The sequence below is a fragment of the Rhea pennata genome, chromosome 5, assembly GCF_028389875.1.
Source record: "Rhea pennata isolate bPtePen1 chromosome 5, bPtePen1.pri, whole genome shotgun sequence".
Lineage (NCBI taxonomy): Eukaryota > Metazoa > Chordata > Aves > Rheiformes > Rheidae > Rhea > Rhea pennata.
In genome coordinates, this window is record NC_084667.1 from 42,376,862 (window position 1) to 42,400,194 (window position 23,333).

At 35.9% G+C, this 23,333-nt stretch overlaps 1 protein-coding gene across 2 annotated transcripts in view; it reads right to left on the reverse strand.

The window, feature by feature from the left end:
- Positions 1-465: 465 nt before the first annotated feature.
- CPT1A (carnitine palmitoyltransferase 1A) overlaps positions 466-23,333 on the reverse strand; it is a 38,385-nt gene continuing 15,517 nt past the window's right edge. For both annotated transcript variants that reach the window (XM_062577598.1, XM_062577599.1), the window contains 14 exons: positions 23,090-23,227; positions 22,149-22,226; positions 21,473-21,580; positions 19,865-19,952; positions 15,209-15,404; positions 13,957-14,145; positions 13,627-13,732; positions 11,662-11,778; positions 10,496-10,660; positions 9,186-9,320; positions 7,679-7,831; positions 6,567-6,671; positions 4,999-5,091; positions 466-3,525 (listed from right to left, as the gene is read on the reverse strand). In XM_062577598.1, coding sequence (XP_062433582.1) covers positions 3,439-3,525; positions 4,999-5,091; positions 6,567-6,671; positions 7,679-7,831; positions 9,186-9,320; positions 10,496-10,660; positions 11,662-11,778; positions 13,627-13,732; positions 13,957-14,145; positions 15,209-15,404; positions 19,865-19,952; positions 21,473-21,580; positions 22,149-22,226; positions 23,090-23,227 — 1,758 coding nt within the window. In that variant the 3' untranslated portion in view covers positions 466-3,438. The remainder of the gene's footprint in view (positions 3,526-4,998; positions 5,092-6,566; positions 6,672-7,678; positions 7,832-9,185; positions 9,321-10,495; positions 10,661-11,661; positions 11,779-13,626; positions 13,733-13,956; positions 14,146-15,208; positions 15,405-19,864; positions 19,953-21,472; positions 21,581-22,148; positions 22,227-23,089; positions 23,228-23,333) is intronic.

Genomic DNA, 23,333 nt, shown 5'->3' on the forward strand with positions numbered 1-23,333 from the left:
TCAAAGGAGTTTTCAGGTACTAGCAATCTTCATATTAAAAAAAAATCTAAATGGCATTTTAACTTTCTGGCTCTCAACTACGTCTCTACTGCTTTGTCTTTCATATTCTATGGAGTGCAAAGTGCCATGCTTAAATTGACTGTAAAGGGCAAAGTGGTGCTATTTACTAGCTTGTAGACAGTGTCACAGAAGCCTCCAGCAGTGGTTTGTATCTCATGAAAAAGGCAGGTAAGACCTAAGTTGTTTCATTCTTTCTACTGAACCTTAAGAACAGTTTGTTAACATGTTCCCTGTTAACCAGCTATCTATAAATCATTGCTAAGACAAACAGAGTAGTCTCCTGCTACCACTCCTAACAAATTGAATTTAATTAGATTTAGCAACAACAGCATCACAAGGCCAGAAAAAGTAGTGAGAGATGGGAAGAAGATGGAAAGAGACATTAAACATTAATTAGTGGTAATTGTGAAACTTTATTTTTTATTTTAAGTCATAGAAGAGGGTAGAACATAAATATATCTGAGACAAAGTGCTGGATGTAAATAACCAACCATAGGAGTAGAGTAAGTAAACAAGATAGAACTAGTTTAAATTAATACATTTTATACAAGAAAGCAACAGGTACAAAGGCTAAATTAGAACCATGATTTTCAAGGTCAGGCACATACCTCCTTATTCCCTCAAAAACCCAACCCTTAGACGGTATTTAGTTTGGCATGGTGTTACTGGACACTGGACTAGCCTCCCAATGCACCTAAGCTCTCCTAATCTCTCACATAAAAGGAGCTGAAACGGTAAGAAATTCTGCAAACGCACAGTTGAGGTATTCCATCAATTCCTCACTGCTATGTAATAAACAGGTCAATTAATTATCATCCAACCTGACTTTTGCTGTCTACTCAGCCTTAGCTTTGAGCCCTTAAATCACTAGCTGAGAATGTGTGATTCAAGGCTTTAGTAACAGATAAATCATTTTCCTAAAATACAAACAATTTTATTCTAATCTTAAGTACACTGTACTAGAAAGTTCATTCAAATCTAAGTAATTTCAGTTAGATTCCTATGGCTTTTGAGCAAAAATGCAAGCAGTTTGACTGTATGTACATAATATTGAACATCAAGATTTAAATTATTAATAACCTACATTCACTGTGCATTTCTAAGATTTACATCCAAAAAGCGTATTTTATTTACATACTGTTGACATTTTAAAGAAAATGAAATAAAATCCTGTTTAGGAATTATGATCTACCCCAATTAAAAAAAAAAAGATACATTTAACACTTACCACCCTTTTAAACATTTACAATAAAAACCAACTTCCTGTGCCAATTATATTTACTCTTTTTAAGAATGTAAAATTGCATTGATAACTGCACTAACTACAATTAGACTTGAAACATTTAAAACCTGAGAGTCAAATCTAAACTTTTTTTAAGAAAATCCTATAAGCTAATATGTCTTAATGTTAAGTTAAGCACAGATTGGTCAGTGGTCAATGGAAACAGTGCATTATTTCTGCAGCTTCAAATGAATAGGTCACTATGAAGATGTTGCAGTAGTTTGATAAATGCCAGGCCTGTCAGCTGCAGTAAGGCTTATCTCAAAATCTACTTGCCTGCACACCATACCCAATCAAATAATGAATGTCTTTGGCCAATTCCTGTGGGGAGTCCTGCATTCATGTAAGCATGGATTTGCTTAAGTGTGCATCTGGGATCTTTGTTGAGGCTTCCCACCTCAAAAGTATATAGACAGGCATTTTATTATCTAGATCAGAATAAAAAAAACATGACGAGGCATAGAAAGTTACGAAATACTGGCCAAAAACCACCCCCAGAACTAAGAAGTCTTCTATCAACCGAGAGGGCTTTTAAAGTTAACATAGCTCGGGAGCAGCATTCACTGTATTTACTAAACACCATGTACCTATTTCATAGTCTTTTATATTCCTGAAAGAAAACATTGTTGCCCTGACAAGTACATTTTACAGCACTACACAATTTAAAAAGTAGCTACACTCGAAGAAGCGTCACACAAAGCAATTTCTGTTTTTATAAACGCTGCAAGCTATTATACTTCTTGGAAAACATCATGCCACTTTGAGTGAAACAGTTCTCTCTCACTGCATTCTTCAGGAAATTGTGCTAAAGTTCTGATCTGACCAAGGGCCTCTCCAGGAACTGCTTTGAGATGGCTGCGATTCCCCCACTCTGGGACTGCATCCTACTTGCCTTCATGGTTAGTCTTTCTCATGTAGAAGGTTGGCAATGCAGTATTGGTCCTTCCAGGCTGAAAGCAGGCAAACTTTGATTGTGCAGCATCTGCAGGCAGCCTTGCCTTGCAGGCTATCCAGCAGCTTTGAATTTAATTAAATTTACATTCCCCGGGACCCAGAAACTGTGTGTAAGATGCAGCTTTTATCTCAGATGACAACTGATACCATGTAGCAAAACAAGTGTTTGAGTATCTGAGTTCTGAAACAAAAGTTTCTCCTGCTTTGCATAGGGACCCATCTCCTGCCATTTGAGATAAGAGCATTTCATTACAGCTTTAAACCTAAATGCACCATTCAGAAGCATACTCAAGTCTACTTGTGTCACACCCACCTAAATTACAATTTGAAATCTAAATCTGCATCACTACTTCCACTTGTCCACCACTAAAATAATGTAAAACCAACTCCCAGTGTAAGATTTTTCCCTTGTTTAGAATCTTTCTTTTATAAGGCACTAACATAAACAAGCACACAGGTCCATTTATATAGAAATAAAGATGTAGCAAATATGCTTGCCATTAATTAGAAAAATGTGATACCTGCTAATTTAGGTGACATTTTACTACCTATCGTAGCACATACTTCTTCCAAAAAGCAAAAAAAATCTACTAGTTGGTGTGTTACACTGGGTCATATTCAGGGTGTTTTTGTATGTTAAGTTATCTTTAAAGAAAAAGACAATGTAGGTAAACAGCCACAAATTCTGTCACTCATTGACATAAAGCAGATATATTAATGAACATTCTGCTGTTAATTCATACCAAATCAAACCTTTTTAGGATTATGGAGGTTGAGATTTGATATGTTTTATCCCTTCATTTATAGAATAAAAGCACACTCCAATTTTAAGCAGAAAAGAGCAAGTGTATACAATTAAGAGAAAACTGCAGTAGTTGGAATACACACGCCTTCATGCAACAGTGTTATACTTCAAATCCCTCAGAATATACAAAATATCAAAAGTTGTCCTCTGTGGAAGGAAACTCTTCCAAACTACTGAAAAATCATAGAACAGAAGCTACTGCTAAGCTTTTCATAGATGATTGAGTGGATTATGACTTGGTTTCTTCTCCAATTATTTCTTGACAAACTTTGCTGTCATGCACTGTTCAGTAAAGTTCACTCCAGCAACAGAAGTCTATTGGCATCAGTAAGGCAAATCATTTGGTACAATTTTTACTGAGGCTAAATAGAGCCATGATGTCAACCATTGCCTTTTGGATGTTTTTTCCAAAACGATGAGAATCCTAAAGAGAAGGAAAAAAAAGCTGCATTGTCAGTCACTACTTATCTTTTAAGCAAAGAAACAAACCTTTTATTGTTTGTAATTTTGGAACTTATGGCATTATAAAAGACACACACAAAATGCAGAATTTGAAATCAAAGAAATTCTAATGCAACACAAACAAATAACCTGGGTTTATGTTACTAATGACTGTTAAGTCCTTCATTACAAACAGTCAGGACTCATAATTTCACTGAAATCGGATTTGTCCAGAGCTTTTATTATGACCAAGAAAGAAAAACTGCACACACTAGTTTATACAAGGTGACTTTGCAAAAGCTAGTTTTCAGAGAGGACAAGGCTGGGGAAGCATAATATGGATGACCCAGAAATGCCACAAAACAAAGCAACATTTTGTATTCGAGTTGATATCTGAATCTTGTGTGTGCATGCACACGCGCGCATGAAGAACTGTATGAAGTACTAAAAATAACCAAATCAGTGATCTACAGTATTAATAAACTATGAACCTGCTCTATAAACGTAAGTTCCTTGCAACATTACATAACCTAGTACAGACAAAGATACCCTAGTAAAATCAAGGCCAGGCACAAAACTACATGCCACCTTCTCGTATGGAACTTTGACTTGACTGATAAGTAAAGAAAAAAAAAAAATACAGGGAAATTCAAAGTACAAACTAAAAGGCACCTGAAGAACAATTTAAACTATGCAAGGACAAAGTTGTATTTCCTTATCTTTAATGATTAACCAAAGGCACTAAGATCTCTCAGGCAATTAAAGTTCAAAAAAAGAAAAGGAGATGTATGTAATGTGGGCAAAACTCAGCATGTTTAATAATGTCATAAAATATGATGAGGAAGGATGGATTGAAGGTCAGTCAGTGCAGGCCTCCACAGTAGCAGGATATGGAACAGATAACGTCTGCTAGATCCTGATAGATGAATGAGTTCTATTCCAATGAAGTCTTTGTTTAATTATAAATGTTTCTCGAGCACTGATCAGATTATGGGCCAACGTCTTTCAGTATTATTTAGACCAAGAAGGTCTAAAAAAAAGTAAAAAAAAAAATAGAAGGAGCATGGTTTTACACCGTCTACAACTGTAATCAGAGCAAAGTCAAAGCAAAACTGTAGTAATTGAAAATGAGAGGCATCCTATTTGGCTGTTTATGAGACAGATATGTATTACTTGAGTCAAGTTCTAGGGAACTGTACATGTTTAAAGATAAGCTCAGGCCACATGCTTTCATTTCAGCTGAAGCATAAGTGAAATTGAAAACCACAATTTCTTTGTTTCATAAAGCTATTAAAATTATAGAATTTGAGAAAATATACACAACAGACGTTAAGATAACAAAAACTGTGACACTGTATGTTGCAAGTCCTGCTAAATCTTTAGACAATGAGTAAAATTTTTTTACAAATAAATACAAAATACAATTATTGAACTAAATGAAAGTATTATTCCATACCGTCTCAGAACACGAGAGTTTGCTAGAGACGTGGAAATGGATAGAATTTTCGTCCAAGATAATGTAAGAAACACCATAACCATCATCAGCCACCTGGTGGAAGAAAGAAAATAAAAATGAGTGCTATACTCCCCACACACTTCAATTTTTAAATACATCCAACACACAATTACATAGTTATTTTTCCACAAAATTTAAGTCAGTTGCAATTTTTCCTAAGCAAAAATAAGCTTCCACATTTAATATATCATTTCTAAAGAATGCTGTAATTTAGGGGAAACAGGTCCAGTCTCATCTGAAGTATATGGAATTAACATTTTCTGAATACAATCTGTAATATTCCCCCACTTATCTTTAAATAGATTTTGCTCAAAGACCATTTCCTTGGTCCTAAACAGGTATAACTTCAGTCCTTAAATAGAAAGGAATATAATAGTTTGGTTCTACATACCTAAACATTCTGTTTCAGGGGGTCACTCTGAAGACGTAAACAGACATGGAGCATACAAGCCTCGTATTACGAAAAGTTGCCCAAAGGCAAAGCCACCCAATTCCAGACCAGAGCTATAGCTCTAAACACTAGAGCACCTTAGCTCTTTCCTCCTGCTGCTGAGCAGCCTGATATTTTTTGTGTTAGTGCTACAAGAACATGTTCTACAGAATGGTAAAACATGAGAAGCATGTGAAAAGCCAGATGTACTCGATCTCTGGGCTGCCTCAGCTAACCAAAGCACACATCCAGCAGTTTTTGGAAGGATGTAAGATACTATGAAGGAAAACATAAGGAATAGGAATGTCATTTGGAAAGGCAGACAACAGAATGAAGAGAAGAAAGGAATGAAGTCGTAGTAAGAAGGGAGGAGACAATGTAGCATCAGCAAAGACGAAAGGAAAAAATAAAGTGGTAGAAATTTGAAATTCCTTCAGCCAAAAAGACTATTTCATTGCAAACCCTCACTTTTTTTGTTGTTTAAGTACTGACTTTAGAATCTGCTGCAGAAAACAGGTTTTTCGCATACCAAGCAGCATCAAAATAGCTAGGTTTCTCTGATAATGAAATTTAAAGTCAGTCCAGCTTCTCAAGAAGTACTAGAAGTCACACCAGACACATGAATCAAAACAAACGAACAAAAAAAACCACCCCCCCCCCCAAAACGTTCCAGCTTGAGAAGTTATCCAAAATATATAGTACCCGTCACTCCAAATTCTGAGTGGCAACGTAACCTTATGATCCCTCTCATTTAATGGGCTGGAACAGATTTTCCTCATTTGCATAGATACTGTGATAAGGGCCCCCAGTTCATCTCATCTCTCTATTATGGACCCCTGTAACACATTTGGTAAACATGTATATCCTTAAGAATAACTCCTTCTTGTAGTGAAATAGGAGAAAAAAATGATACAAATTTTTCTGAACACATCCACATCATGAGAAAGCATTAAACACCTGTTTCCAAAAGCCTTTGAAGTGCAACGTTAAGGTATTATAGACCTGAAATTTTTAGACTAGCACACATTCAAAATGGAACTGTTTTTAAAACAGATACATTTATAGTTAGCAAACATACCGGCCCAAATCCTCCACCACAGGCTAACATCTCAGGGTTCTTCTTTAGATCAATGTGTTGCTGTGGTGTCTGACTCGTTGACAGCCTCCAAGGCTCTGACAAAACCTTTAACAGATATGAAAGGGATGTAATGAAGCATAGTACTCTTTAATAGCATACAGCTTTCTCAATAGCTAGTCAATGTAAGTTAGAAAACATTCAAGAAAGCAACAGTAAGAATCAACTCCACTTTATATTTCAATGGAATGAACAATTGAGAAGACTAGAAAGAAGACGCAGCAAAGCATCAGTCTTAACGTGGAAACCATTAACGTGCAAGGTCTTTATCTCTTTCTTTCAGAGAGAACTGAAATATTTTGAGTAGAAATTCTTTTTGAAAACAGAATGATCTGGTCTACAGCCTGGTAAAGTCTGCTTAGCAGGTCTTTTTTAATCAACAGCCACAACCACCATCCGCCACAACAACTACCACATCATCATCAGTGGCCGTATTCAAATCTCAGTAAACTAACACAGAAGTCAGAACTCTGTATCTGTCTATAATCTCTTAACAACATACTAGTTTCTTGAAAGTCTAAGGAAGCTGTGGAAGGTTCTTTTTATTCCTAACCTGGCTGCTACTCACATTTAGGAGGAGAGATGCAAATGTGAGTAGTTTCATTTAGAGAAAAGAATAAATTTTTTAATTAACCAGGAAATATAAGCAAAGTCATTTTGGCACAATTCCAAATGAACAACAATTCTGAGAGAAAAATTTAAATCCCTCTTGTGCTGTGTTGAAAATATGGTAAAAGCTACAAGCATTCAATATTCTTGTCAGTAACACCTGATACATCTTTCTTTCAATCCTGAGTAACATATACTAAAATTCACAGAAAGCATTACTGTACGTCTACTAGTAAATATATAGCAATATAGTAAATATATAGCAATATAATACTACATTTGCAATCTACCAGCAGATATTACTGTTAACCAATGCTTATCTAAATTCTTAACTTTTTTTCTTGGAACAACCAGAGTTATGCAAGTACACAAGCACATCTTGGAAAACATTAAGTAAACAAGGGGCTATTCAGTGTAGTTAACAGTTATCGATAAAATCCACCTACTTCCTTAAGAAAAGGAGAATCAACAGCAAGGTATTTGGACACCACATAAAGGCAGAACAGATGACGGTCAATACCAGCACCAGTCATGGCAAGACGATATAAAAGCTGATGTTTGGCAGCAGCAATCCTCAAGAGCTTGAGCTTGTTTTCATTCTAACAACCAAAGAAAAACACAGAAAAACATTGGGCTGAAAGTAGGATGCAGAAATCAAGTTACAGCAACGGCTCTCAAGTCTATGAAGTACAAGGCAACGCATCTAACAGCAAGTAGTAGGATCCTCTAGTTTGTCTGTCACTTTTTTTAATACCTGAAATTGAGAAGTGTTGACTATTTCCTGTAGTAAACCATGCATAAAGAAAATATAAATATTTTAAGTGTGACCTAACCACAGAATCAAATAGTGTAAAAAACAAGATTCCAGTCTGAGTTTACTACATTCTGGTGAATTCAACTTCTAGAGATACTGGTCTTAGAAAGCTACAGAAAAACAAGTCTTAACTTTTAGATTTAAAAAAAGCTGGGATTGAAAGAGCCATTTTAGAAGGCAGGCTGACAACACTAAGTGTGCTACAAGTGTCAAGAGAAAAATCTGTCCAAAACTCACATCTACATAGCCATTTCATTAGATTTTTATAAATGTGGAATGGCAACTAAGTATATGATACCTTGTCACTTCCTACCTCCAGTATCACTATTTTATGCTATTTGGGAAACTGTAAGCAGCCTATTTGCTTTCAGCATGAGAAGCTGCTAAGTTATTTGTAGCCATGCTAAGCATGCCTATCACCGGCATTCCAAAATAAAGCTTTTGTGGGAAGACAGCATTTCGTGGAGGATGCAAGTGCTATGGAAAAATTCTAAGGGAGGAGGGGGGAAGAAGAGAGAGCAAAAGAAAAGTTGTTGAAGAAAGCAGTGAAGGCAGGTTTCTTTCTTCTTCTCCCCCCCCCCCCTTTTTTTTTTTAAAGTCTTCTCACTCCCCTCACCTCTGATGACATATTCTTCCATTTTGACAGAAAACCTTTTAATCAGCACTTTCCAATTTTTCCAAATTAAGAAGCTTTCACTTAGACTACAATTCCTTTGCTTGTTGACTGGAATTTTAAAGTAAAAAGTCCACTGAAATCAACATATGAAAGCAACTGTTTCTTTCCTAAGAATAATATTCGCTTCCTTGTCAGAGACTAAAGCTTCACTGATATGGTATGATTTACATTTTATGAGTCTACATTCCAAGTTTCACAAATCATAAAAATTTCATGAGTCATTTCAGTTTTCTGAGTTGTAAAAAAATCAGTGCACCTAGTTAACGCCATTCACTTTTGTTGTAGTCTGGAAGTTCTGTCCTTACTGACAGAGGATGTAGACAATTATCTTAGGCTGTAGTTAATTCCTCAAAATAAACACATCTGTTTAAGTGTTTAAGAACTATCTGTGAAATGGCATGGTGATCCAGTGATAACGCATATACCTCATGCATTGTATTAGGAAGTAACGCAGTATACTTACGCTTTCAGTTGAATCTTCCATGGCTCGAACAAAATTACAGGATTCGACAGTACATGAGCGAACAGTTTCAGTCCTGCCTTCTCTGAACAAGCGAGTCATAGAGGCTTCATACGTTAAAGAAAATTTTCCCATGTCCTTGAAAGAGGAAAAATAACTTAAGTTTACCCAGACTTTGTTCCTCTTTCTTAAGCAAGAGTTCAAGGCAAGCATACAGGATATGAATCATTCCACAAATTAAACTCAGCAACATACACTTTTAGTAGCCCACTATTAGCAATCTTACCTAAAGATAATAAAGAAAAAAAGTAAGATTAATAACTGCAATTTGATAAGTGTTATCAAAAGGAACAAACTAACAAGGACTACTTTACGCATCTTACATTCAGTTTTCTTTACAACTGAACCCAGTTTAAACACTATCAAAAATCCATCAGGAAAAACTCAGTGGCTTCCTAAATTAACACAATTATGGTACGAAGTCTAGAAAACTATGATGTCCTTAAGGATATTTTCCACAATTAAAACTTTATAGCATGGAGAGGCATGGCACCATGGAGATTTTCAGGTATAAGAGAACTCATAACAGTCTGCTAGCCCCCAAAACATGGTTTCCATATTTCCTTACGGACACATGATATACAGATTAAAGTTTACTAAATGATATGAGTTTATAAACCAAACTATTTGCCATGTAGCTACCCTAACCAAAGGCAGCAAAGATTAAGTGGTGAAAGCAACCAGGAGATCTATATATTTTGACATTCCATTTGTAATTATGTAACAGAAATAGAGTAATACAGTATCTCAACAGTGACAACCAGAATGCAAAACCAGGAAATGTAAATACATAGGTGCTGTCTAAAAACATGTTATAAAAAAGGTAAACTAAGAAAAACATGGGCAGTAATCTCACCATTCATCTTGTTAGGGAGTGTCTGTGATTACTGAACTAAAGGAGACTAAGCTAAAAATAAATTTAATATGGCTTAGACTATAAAGACTATAAAGGTAAGAAAATTCGGGTAGGTGTGTTACTATCTACTGCTTTCAAGTCCAAAATACCTAGATGATCTATCTCTAACCAGAAGAGAAAAATCTGCCTAGCTGTCAAAAAGCCAACCTTTGGACAATGAATTTCCAGCTAGTAATCTATTTAAGGCTTTTTCCAGCTTCCACTAAGTGTCCTTAATAACACTGCACAGACTCAGTGCCTATGTACTTTACACAGCCATGTTCTTCTAATCACAAGTACATGAACGTACTACATCCAATTTAATGAGGTTCTATAAGCTTGAAACAGTTGTTCTTACCCGATAGTGAGCAAGCTGCAGGGCAAGCTGCACAAATGCATCAGGGCTGGTTTTTGCTTTCTTGATTAGCCCCTTCCCAAAGGCATCAAAGAAAAATGAATAGAAGTCTACATCATCTGCCAGAGCTGTGGCAGTGCTCAGAGACCTCTCAATCACTTCTTGGCACTTAAAAAAAAAGACAAATATACACACATAAAACTAAATTCATATGTATATGTGTGTATAAACTATTTCATATATTACATATTATACTCAATAAATTTGCATAGTATTGTAACACATTTTGCATAAACATTTATACAACGTGTGCAAATACACACATATGCATACTTTCAATGGCACCTGAGAGAATTGATGAAAAAGTACAAATATATTTTATTGATAAATAACATATCTTGCCATTATGTATACCCGTCAACACCATTTTCCTTTTTGAAGGGGAAGAGGAATAATCTTTGCCTGACAGTTAAGATTCAAGAGAAAAACACACCTCTGAACTTTCATTTTTCAGATAGGAGAGTTAAGCTTATACATATTTGGAGTCCAACAATTTTGCTTTCCCCCCCTCCCCCCCTTAAGACTTTTCAGATCACTAGAACATAGAAAAATGACATGTAGATATGGAACAGCAATGGTTGTGTGGCTTCTGATCTGTCATACATGCTTAGTTAAACATATCACCAACCACTACTATTTTATTTAAAGTTAAAATCCAAGTAGTGTTAGGATGGTTTGTCTTGAGCTCAGGCAAAAAACCCAAACTTTTAGATATGCAGACAGAATTTTGGACACAAAAAAAAAACAGTCTCAGGGAGACTCGTACTCAAGAGCATCTGTTGTCACAACAGCAATGCAATCTCAGCAACTTAAACCTCACTGTAGTACAGTAAATATTTAAAATGAGTAGTCACTTATTTTTGATGTGTTAACAAGGAAGTTCTCCAGCAAAAACTTCAAGTTTGCTAGCCAGAGTTTTGAAAGTGTCATAAAAGCAAACAGCTTACTACGCTTTTTAGCAAACAACTGATTAATAACCACGTACGTGAAATACACATGGGACCTTCAAGAAGTTAGAGCACCATATCAATAAGGTAACTACTGAAGTGATGTGACTACTCAGAGAAAGAGCAGCTACTTCCCCAACCCATTAGTTGTTCTGTACTCACTTCTTCTGGAATTTCCCACTGCAGTTTAGTAGGAATAGGAATATTTTGATTGGTATCTCCTCTGCAATGTCCATCTTCTGAATAGCCTAGTTCAAGATAGTCTGTTGCCATTGCATTCTGAAAAGAACAGAATTACAACACATTACATATGGCTGTCTAATTAGGATTTCACTGTTATATCTGTATACTCTATTTTCAATGCACCGTGAAATATAATATACAATCATTTTCAATTTCTGAAAGCAGCTGCAAGCAAAGCCCTCTGATCTACCTCTTATTTTAAAGCATTTTTACTTCTGATACAAATAGGAGAATACCAAATATGCACAAAAACGCCCACACGTCTACACTGGTGTCTTTTGTTAGATGTTACTGACATAATTAAAATGTTTCAATTACTAACAAATTTAGTTTTGGGTTTTTTGTTTTTTTTGTTAAGAGTAAGTCTTAAGATTTTACAAGCTTTGTTCAATTTAGATTCTAGAAGGATTCCACAAGTTTGTCACCTGTTAAAGATTTGTTCATCAAGAAACAGTTTATTTCACAGTAAGTGCATACCCCTAGAAGAATTTAATAAGGAACATTTTGTCCTCTTTCATTACATCCTACTTAATATTGCAGTATATATCATATGTGCTTTAGACCTTTTGGGTGGGGAAGTAGAATGTTTTCAAGATGAGCAATATGCCAAAGTACAGGGTGGGAAGGGACGGGGGGGGGGGGGGGGGGGGGGGGGAGGGGGGAAGCTCTGTCCTACAAGATTCAGCATTCTTAGAGTAAGTCAACTGATCATCTCAACACAGAAAGGAGAAACTTGACAAAAATCTATTGCACTTTCTACATACATATTTTTAATCACTAGTTTAATTTAACTTTCTCACTTAGCAGACAGAACATGCCACCCATGAAATAAAAATCTAATTTACTGTAACTTTTTCTAAAAATAGACAATCTATAAACAGTTAACAATAGGTAATTTTCCAGGAAATGAAATTCTATTTAGTTTATTTTAAGCTTTTTAAGTTTTAGCAGGAAATTAGGCAATTAATAGTAATTCTGGTGTACAGAGATATGAACTGAAGCTTCACAAATTGTTCTCTAGAAGAAAATAAAAGCAACTCCCAGTGAGCAGAATGGCTAGTCAAAGCTAGACTGTCAAGCTAATCTCAAATCAGATTTGTCTTCTTTCTTCCCTGGTTAGAGACTACAATTAGGATTTTTTTGTTTTTATGCAAAAGGATACTCTCAGATAACAAAATTAGGAAGCACCAGTCAGGCCTGAGACTCTTTTGCACAAGTGCATAACGAAATCAGAATTAATCAATGCTTATGACATAGTTTTAAGAGATGCAGTCACATAATTTATATGTTTAAACTTCAAAAGGAGAAAAAAAAGAAAAAGGATTGCAAACAAACTACACTCATGATGAACAAACCTGACAAAAAGTGCATTAATTTCATTCATTGCAAATAAATACAACTGCCAATTTAAAGAGCAAATCAATCTGCAGCTCATGATCCAATGGCTTAGAGGAGCAGTTAAATTTATGCCATTTCTTTAAATTTTGAATGTAAGTTTGTTCGTTTGTTTTCCTTAGAGCTCAGTTCTTCATAAGCACGTATGCCTGCAAAATAAAACGTCCTATCATAAAGGCAACAATCACTGACTTAGGACAAGTTAGTGGAAGTACTCTGTCAGTTTTCCATGAGCACTCCAATGGTCATTAAGTTAGAATTATGATCATTAAATTCAGACAAAGCAATCTATCTTTAGCAAGCTCCTTTAAATTCTACAGTCATTGTAAAAGTCAGACAGAAGCAGTTCCATAATCACTTATCAGCAACACACACACACACACACACACACACACACACGGGACTTAAAGGGACCTCCTGATCTTCAGGACCATTGCACGGACATCATCACATGATCTTCTCCATTAACTGTCTATATAAAACACTTACCTCCCAAAGGTGACCAACAATAGGAGCATCTGCCCAAGAGTGCTCTGCATTCAGGCCAATCCTGCCATTCTTGAACACAATAAGAGTGAATGTTTTATCAAACCACCTAAAAGAGAAATTGGGATTTTCTAGGGTTTTGTGGCTTTTAAAAACATTCTTACACCATAAGAGAAACTTGATCTCTCTTATACAGTCATCTACAAGTACGGAAATTTCTGTGTTTTAAATAAACAGGCATATTTTTATTAGCTTGTAAGACATTGATTTGTATATATTAGATAAGCAGTTATATCAAAAGAGAAGGGATTTTCTACAAAGTGAATACTGTACCTGTCATAACATCTGCCATGTATTAGGGACTTTGCATACATATCCAGTGATGCCACTGGATCTTCTTTCCTGTACCCTTGCTCAGTGTCATCCAGTGTCACAAAAAATGCTGCTTTTTCAACAGCATCTAGGGACTGTTTGTTCCTTCCACGGCTAAAATAAGCCTGCCGAGCTTTAGCCCATGGTACTCTGTAGAAAAGAATTTGATTTACAGCCAGCTTACATAAATTAGTCAGTGTTTTAGCAATGTTAAGATCATTACAAGACAATCCATGTATTTTTTTTAAAATCAAATTTAAAGCACCTACTTTTATTACACTGAAACTATACTATCACAAGAAGTTCTAGAAGTATATGTACAATGGAATCCTAGGAAGTCACGTATTATTACACTGATTTGAAGCTTATTCTTTCAAAAATTCAGCATCTTGCCTACACACAAGATGTATAGCCTATATCACTCACATTTGTAATTTAATAGAAGAAAGCATCTATTTCATGGAAAAAATCTAGTACTAAGTCATAAAGCAAACCACAGATATTAATATCCAAATCTAAACATAACAGCCTGGGTAAAGCTCCATGAAAAGATCCACAAAAAAAGTCCCAAACACATCTGAGGTTAAAGCAATCCTGAACATTCACAAGGAAATTCCTGTATAGTTGTGCCACATTTACTTATACATTCAAATGTTTTTCCAACTAAAAATTTCTTTTTGAAACAGTGAAAGAAAAGGAACATTACTTAGTAGGAAAGTACATTAAGACTCAAGACTCTTCCCCACTGTCCAGAAGAAATCAAACTGAACTGTAAGCCTGCCAAATTTAACTGAATTCAGTTACCTTGCATCTAAAATCAACTGGTTAAGGATTGCTTTATTCTGTAGGTTCAAATCATGGATATGTGATAGTTGTTACTGAATTCACATTCAAGACTTAAATCTGTTTTGGATTCAGTTTGTATTTTAAATTTTAAGTATGCTCAATACTGGAAAGCTTCTAATAACTACTCTTACAATAAAGAGCTGAGTTCCAAGTATAGGGAATCTGCACACAGGGTGGTCACTACCAAGTTATTTTTAAAATCCAGTGGAACTGATCAGCTGTCACAAGTCAGCAATGGAGGAATCAGTGGTCATGATATAATTGACTGACCACAGACAGTTTTAAAAGGTCCAAAGCCAACACTTAACTAATTAACTAAGCTAACACTTAACTCCAAGTATTAGAATTAGTATGAAAGCAATCCTACCTATCTCCTGCAGTAAGAGCTGCGAGCTTCTGTTCCCCAGCCTGAGGTTCTGAAGCATCGTCAAGAATTCTTTGCATCTGCTGTTCAATTTCTCGGGGTTTCAACAGTCTACCATCATGGTACAGCCACACTTTGAAGTAACGTCCCTTATGATACACTACAATGTGTTTGCTGTCTTTCACATGCTGGAGAGTATCTGGAATTACAATTAATTATATGAAAACAAAGCTGAAGTCTCAAAATGTTAATACACTAAACATTTGGCATTAAACAGCACACAAGGAATGCTGCATGAAAATGTCAGATATCCAGATTTAATAATTACTTGCATGTATAGCACCAACAGTTTCCATACTGAATGCTAACATTAAGCAACTAAATCTGTATTTCAGTAACTGAAAAGTGAGCTCTGATTCTGTAGTTTGATTAAGCAGTCAGCAAAATACAATAGATGAATCTATGTGAAGGTACTTTAAAAAAAAATCTATGTTCAAAAGCTGGACAGCTCTTGGAGCAAGCTTGGGGAAATTCGTAAGAGAGCCCAAATTTAGTCCTATGAACATCTGTTCAAATTTATTCTGGCAGATACAGAGCAGAATACTTCATGTATGGCCTAAAATTCAATGATACGGTAATCGGTGAAGGAGAAACCTAGGCCACAAGTTTCTCTATTTACAAAAATGAGAACCAAGCCTAAGAAAACAGCTCACAAGTCTGACAAATTTGAGAAACACTGTACCACTAAAGTGTTTTATACTTCGGGTGCTCTCAACTAACCGTAAGGTTTTGTCAGATAACCTCCATCCAGTGATCAGAAGCAGTTATGTTTGAGCCTTTGACTATCCTCTCGGCAGTTCTGCCAAAGATAGGATGCCTGTGACAGAAGTGGTAGGATCTGCCTAAGCACCGCTCCCCAACTTTCAAGATGGGGAGTTTCTGAATCCATTAATACAGTGAGCTGTGAACTGAGGAGAAACAACACTTGTTTCTTCTGTTCCTACTCCAGACACAGTAGCCCACAGAAGGCCAAAAAAGACTGCAGAGCAATCATCTACTAAGGTAACTTTCTCCATCATCCTGAAGTCAGGAAAGCACCTGTGTTCATGTCATATACATGTCATGTGTCCATACAAAAGGACAACTCTTGAGTGCAAATGCAAAATAAAAAGATCGTTAGTCATCTACACCAACTGACTTCACAGTAATTGTACAGCACCAACAATTATCCTTTGGGATCTTTTATAGGCATAAATACAGATTTAGCCACTTAAGAGTAGAAATTTGTTTAAATTATTAAAAACATCCTTCCCATTTCTTCCTGCTGGTGCAAGAATTCATTCGTGTACATCTGAAGATGCATGCAACGTGTTGCATGGGTTTCCTATGGTTAATGGGAATGAAAAAACAATAGTTCTTCTCTGCCTAAAATAAATCACTTACTCCATCAAGTACCTAAAGACATGAAAATTAAAAAATTGGGCAATTGTCAGACTATAATGTCTATTAAGATTTTACCAGCAACAACATGAAAGCATTACAATAAGAGATGCTGTTCATAGCAACCTTAACATATATAAAAATATTTAAAGCAGGCAGCAAAAAAAAAATCAAGCTACTTTTCAGAATTTGGGAAAAATATTTTTTCAGTATTTGAAAAATGAAGGTGAGTCACCTGTGCACAGGCATGATGAGACATGTTATCTTTCTTTTCGAAAACATGGAAAACGGAAAAAGCAGAATGGGAAGCAAAAAGCACTTAGAAAAAAGTTAACTTTACAAAGCTTACTGTATTTTTATTTAACATACTTTAAGCCTCAAGCAGGAGAAATTAGGAGGAGTATAAATAGGTACAGGATGTAATTTAATAGGTGTTATAATTAGAATATGCTAATTTTATAACTTTTCAGCAAAACTCAGTTCAGATTGATAGAACACCAAATTCAAAGTTAAATGCAAACAGTTCATACTTTCTGAGGGGGCAGGGCACAGAAAGGAATGCAACAGCAAGTGCTTTTGGTACCTGAAGTATTCCAACTAATAATAGCTCATACACTACAGTCATCTAAGAAGCAGATTTGAAAAACATGCTAGTATCTAAGACTATAAAGACAACAGTTAATGTCATAGTTTATGATCATGGATCTCTACATTAGGGAGAGACCTTTTTGTCAATTTTGCAGATAAGGAAGCTGAGGCATAGCTGGGAAACAGTTTCCCAGCTAATAACCAAAAGACCAGTAGCTGAACCGAGAGTAGAATTCTGATCTCTGAGACAAGCCCATTGCTTTGCTTACTGGATAACATCTCTTCCTGCCTCCTTCCCCCCCCCCCCCCAAACACACATAAAAACTTTTTTGATACAGGACAGCAAATGTCAGCAATCCTGCATGTAGGCAGGGAAGAGAGAAATTGACATATCCCTATGTCTATTCAGAAACTCTTAAGCTTTTTATTCAGCAGTTGAGAGGGAACTAATGTACTCAAAGGCAAGCTGGAGCATAAGAGTGGATTACATATCAACAAAATCGCAGTTATAAGAAGAAAAAAAGACTCTTATCTTCAGGCAACAGCCTGTATGCACGTTCTCAATGTAAGTGACTAACCAACAACCCCCTGCATTCCAAATTATCAGCAATTCTCTTCCACACTAATCATGACTGTAAGGATAACTCAGACAAATTCTGTATTCCATTCTGTATGCTGCCACAATGACATGGCGCTAGGTAAACATGTGAATTCAATTCCAAGATCCTGTTCAGTAGATATCCAGATCAGAGAGGCCTGGTACAAGACGGCATCCCAATAGCAAAAATGTCTCAACTGTGAGATTATTATACAGTTTGCTTCTTAAAAAAGAAAGTGTATAGCAATATTCTTTCACCTTTTGGCTACCAATGCTAGTGTTTCCAGAAGAAACATGTCACCTTTGAGTTCCTCAATGAAGGAAAAAAGCCATTTTAATGTTAAGAACACAAAGATAAGCCTGAACCTTGCAAATGTCATTAGGACTGTTTTTCTGGCCAACAGAGCTATAGAGGCCACCTTGGGGAGAAATCCACAACAAGCCTTTAGGGATACACTAGCTGTAGAAAACAGCTACCATACAGGAATAAGCTGCAAGACCTCATCTTTGAGATTTGGGGAAATCTGATGTATTGATTGCTTTCATGTTAAGGTAGAACAAGAAGTTGTTAGAGGTCTGCCATTGACTCCTAAGCACTAAACTCAAACATCACATAGAAATGAGGCTCTTCAAAAGCTTCAAAAGCTTAAAGCTCTTCAGAACTTTCAGGACAGCTGGATGCAGGAATTCTAAAGCTCCAGTTCACTACAGAATACAAACCAAAGTGAAAACCAAGTGTACCTTGACCAAAACCACCATATTATTTAAGCATGAGATGTAACTGCTCAATATGGCAGGCACCAACATTCACACCAGTGAAAACGAATTAGAGGCAAGGCAGACAGAAAGTTTGGAACACTTACTCAGAAAAAAAAACATGCATCTTACAGAAGTTTGTCTGTTAAAGAGCGCCACTCTTACTTGGGATAAACAATCAAGCCCTGATATGGTTAAGTAACAGGATTCTTGCTATGCAATGGAAAGCAGTTAAAAAAAAAAAAAAAAAAGAGAGAGAGAGATTTATCCCAGAGTTATATGGTTAACACTTCAGTGGCTCAGTGGGCAATTAAGAGGACCCAAAGTGAAAAGAGGCATGCCAGGCATTTATGTCTTTAGGCAGTGTTAATGGAGGCATGCAGCTGCTCTCCCTCAAGACAAACTTAATACACCTACAATGAAAAATGCATATACGGACTGTCACTAAAAGACACAGTATTATCTTCTCCTGGGCTAACATGATTGCTTGTGTCATGTAAACATATCCTAAGTGTTCCACAACAAGCAGAAGATGAGCAAAAGATCCAGGTGAAAACCACCCTGCTATAGCTCAACAGCTGCCTCCCTTTATTCAGCATTACATTGTAAAAATTTAAGTTACACATAACTTAGGATAATCAATCCATAACTGGGAGCTGGGGCAGGGCAGGAACTAAAAAGAGAAGTGAGTGTACGCTTTCCTTAGCGTGGCTGGTATTTTATAATGTATTCAAATGGTCACCTGTTAACAGTGGGATTGAAATCCTTGACAGGACTAAGACTGAGCCTGTCTCTAAGCCAGGTAAACCACTTGTGTTGAACATATCTCCCTTCTGAGGAGAACAAATTGAAATGGTATTGTGAATCACAAGCCAAAAGGAAAGTCAAGCAAACAAAAGATAGACTTTAAAATAGTTGAGATAAGATCACAGCTTTCACAAAGCTAATATGGATACCAAAAGAGTCTGAAGGAACAGAATGGAGAAGAGTAAAAGGTTTAAATTACACCTAAAATACAAGGCAGACAATAGTTTCCTGAAGTCAGCTTTTAAATAAAGAAAGGAAGAGAGAGAAAAGACAAAATTTAAGTCACTAAGAAAAAAAATATATATTTATGCACTTGATAGTGATTCATTAAATTCTGAGAAACAACTATAACAGTGACCTTTACATCTTTCAGATCTTTATCTGGGAAAATAAGGTTTTAGCAGAAAACACCCCCAAAACTTGTTTGAATTCCCTGAAGGTGTTCCTTCTCCATGGCTGGGCCTGCTTACCTGTTTCCTCTCCTGGGATACGCGAGGTATTAAACATCCGCTCCCACTGAGCAGAGCAGAGCGGGACAGTAGATCCCAACAGAAGAATCTATGCCGCAAACAGATTAAAACTGTAATTTTATATATAATATATATATAGTCAGCAAATAAGAAGGAAAGTAAAAACAGTCTAATTAAAGAAAGGCTGTAGAACAGAAAATTTAAAATGCATCAACTCAAGTTTCTGTTCTTTGTCTTTCCCTGAACTGTGTGTGGAAGATTCCACCAACTGAATAAAGCTGAATAAAGCCAGGTAAAAATCCAGTAATATTATTACTAAACACTAAACATTTTGTAACATCTAGCAATACCATCTTCATTGAAGCCAGTACATAAGACACATCACAATATGACAAAGAAATGCAAGGGCAACCTTTCCTAAAGTTCCTTACAGAGTAGCTGAGTAGTGGCTAATACTACTCAGCTTCACTCTGTTTTCAGACAGATTTTCTTACAGCCACAAAATCCAAATCAGGATCTAATTTTCTCTGAAGTCTGGAACTTTTCAAGCAGAGTTTTGCTTGCCTAATATGATTTCTTAGACACATCATTTGTTCCAATGGTCTGAGTAACATGTATATAAACAAAATAGAATAATTTCTCTAGGACACCTGCTTTGAAGAGTACAATCACTCAGAAACCATTTCTTTATGTTTCTTTGGGTGTTCGACAATAGGCACATACTGCACCCATTTGAGTATCAAAGAATGAGTATGCAGACTGGGGTTGTGTTTAAATAAAATATGAAATAGAAATAAATCTAACACTTGTTTGTTGCCTGCTTAAAGGATACTGAAGCTTCCAGGAAGTCCAGCGTCCAAAGGTGGTATGAGATGAGTACTTTTACTAAATCATGAGATCACTTACATTTAATTTCATTAAAAAAACATAGCTTCAGGGTTTACATCAGGTTAATAAAGGATTAAATCCCAGCTACAATCATATTTTAATTTCCACTTTGATAAATCAAGTCAATTTTTCCCATTTGGGAGATTTACTTGAGCTAGGTAACTATATAAAGAAATCTGTAAAAGACAAATATTTCCTGCTTGCTTTCAAGCATAGTTTAAAGTTCAGCATAAAATACAACCTATTTCATACAATCCATCTGCTGTTATTCTAAAGATTAAATTCTCCCTTAAGAATGGTTTTAGCAGGAAATATGCAAACATGTTTTCTGCTGAGAAATTAGGATTTCAGCAACTCAAAAAATATCACTACATGCTTAGTGCAACCAGTAACTTTTGTTAGATTGAATACTTAACAAATGAAGTACAAGCCCGTATCTGTTTTGAGCAAACACATACGTTAATTTTAAACACTGCAAATATAACAGAGGATTTTTTTAGTTGACCTGAGGCCTATATTTTTGATAGTTGATAGTTTCCATCCATGCATAATTTAGCTGACAGCACAAACATTTGAGTTTGCAAATCTAGTTACATCTTACTTGCAGTTCTGACATAAGACATTCCCCTCCCCTCCTTAGGGATAAAAAAAAAAAAAAAAAAATCTACTTCTTACAGACTGCTAGAAAAGATCAGCGATGATTTAAATTGATATACATACTGGCTTGATTTCCTGTCTGTCTAGTTTCTTCCGGTATAGCAGGATAGCATGGATAACATTACCAGCTCTAGCTGCCTGCAAGGTAGTGGGAGCTAAATAAAGGAAGTCCTGTAAAGTACATAGGAATCAGAAATTAATGCGAGTACCACATTATACTGAGAAAAGTACTTGTGTATTTCTCATCCACTTTTTTCCTTGAAGTTTATTCTGATGTCACTACAGAAAATGCTTTAAATTATATAGAGTGCCCTATTGTGTTGACTTGATGGCTTCAAAATTGACTATTGGATTTTTTAATTTTGTTTTTAGTATTAGGGCCTTTTACATTTTTACTTCTAGAAGACATTTGCCAATATGAACACCACACCCCATTGAACCATGTTACCTACAAAGTTTTATATGGAGCTTTTGCAAGATGAGGCAACACTTACTGCAGTAAGCAAATAACTATAAAAAGCCATTACTGTAAAATGCCCAATTGGCAGATGTGCTAAGTCTCCATTATAAATTACCTCTATACTTTAAGACATGGGCTGCCTCTTATACTAGAGGAAAAACAAAGGTCACGTGCTTTCTGGCAATGGAATTCCAGAAGGAAGATACCAAGAAATAAGACTCCCAGCAGAACTTATACAATCCTTCTTTGACATGTGAGGTGTTTATAGTATTTACTTACCATTGCAAAATAATTACTATTAACCATAATTGGTCCACGTCCTCTAAGGTAAATATATTCTTCCCACCAATCACTAACCTGCAGTATAAAGAAAAAATAGTAAATAAATAAATAAATAAATAAAGTCTCACTGTTTCCACAGTTTCCACTAGGTTAATAACACCAGTTGTATATAATACTTAAAAACAAGAATCGTCCCCTCCACACACATACTATTTGTGTTAACATTTAGGGAAATTAGCCAAAAGAGTCAGACAACTAAAAATCAAAATTTCAGCTACAACTTCCTGATATGTGTTTGAAGAAGTTGTCTTCTTCAGCTAACATTTAAAATGCATCAGATCTCCTGAATGTTTTTCAGCCTAAGCCAGGGTAACTATGTACAGCTAAGTGTGAATCAACAGTTCAGAAAGAAATTATGTTACACATCTCTCACTGTGGTGTTGGAGGCATGGGTTTCCTTTCCGGTAAGGAACACACATTGTTCTGATTCTTGCCCATGTTTCTCATCTATATGCTTTAGATGCTCTAAATAGAAATGCTGATCTAAATCACTCTTGTAAACTGTCTGGGCAGCAAGGCCCAGTGCCAGGTTATAAATTAGTTTAACAAACAAACAGAACTCAAAAGCTACATAGACAGACAGCAGCAGAAGGTAAGTAGCCTGCTCCGGAAAAATGGACACAAGCCTAGGATTCCTACATTGAAGTTCTACTCACTATACATTGCTTGTTTACCATGTTATCCATATCAAATTATTTCTGCCCCAAATTAAGTGGTCTCTAATGCACTTTATAAAATATTAGGCTAGTTTTTTTTGTTTCGTTTTGGGTTTTTTTGCATTCTTTTAAGTTTCAGAAAGAATGAAGATTAAGGCAAGAATGCATCATGGAACAAATTAAGTATCAGTTAAACAGTACGTCTCTTATTCACCCACTTACATAGTTTGTGGCCCACCAAGATTTTAGCTTCAAATACCACTGAAGCCTTGGTCCCAAATTAAACGCAAAATCTTTGGCAAGACCCTCCATTCTTCGGAACTCTCCGTCATTCATAAGTGGTCGAACTGATTCCAGATACTGGAAGAGAAGAAAAGAATCTACATCAGCATAGTCATTGTTCTGTGGCTTGTTGTCATATCTTCACAAAGCATTTGAACAATAGACAAAGAGTACTCAGACTCAA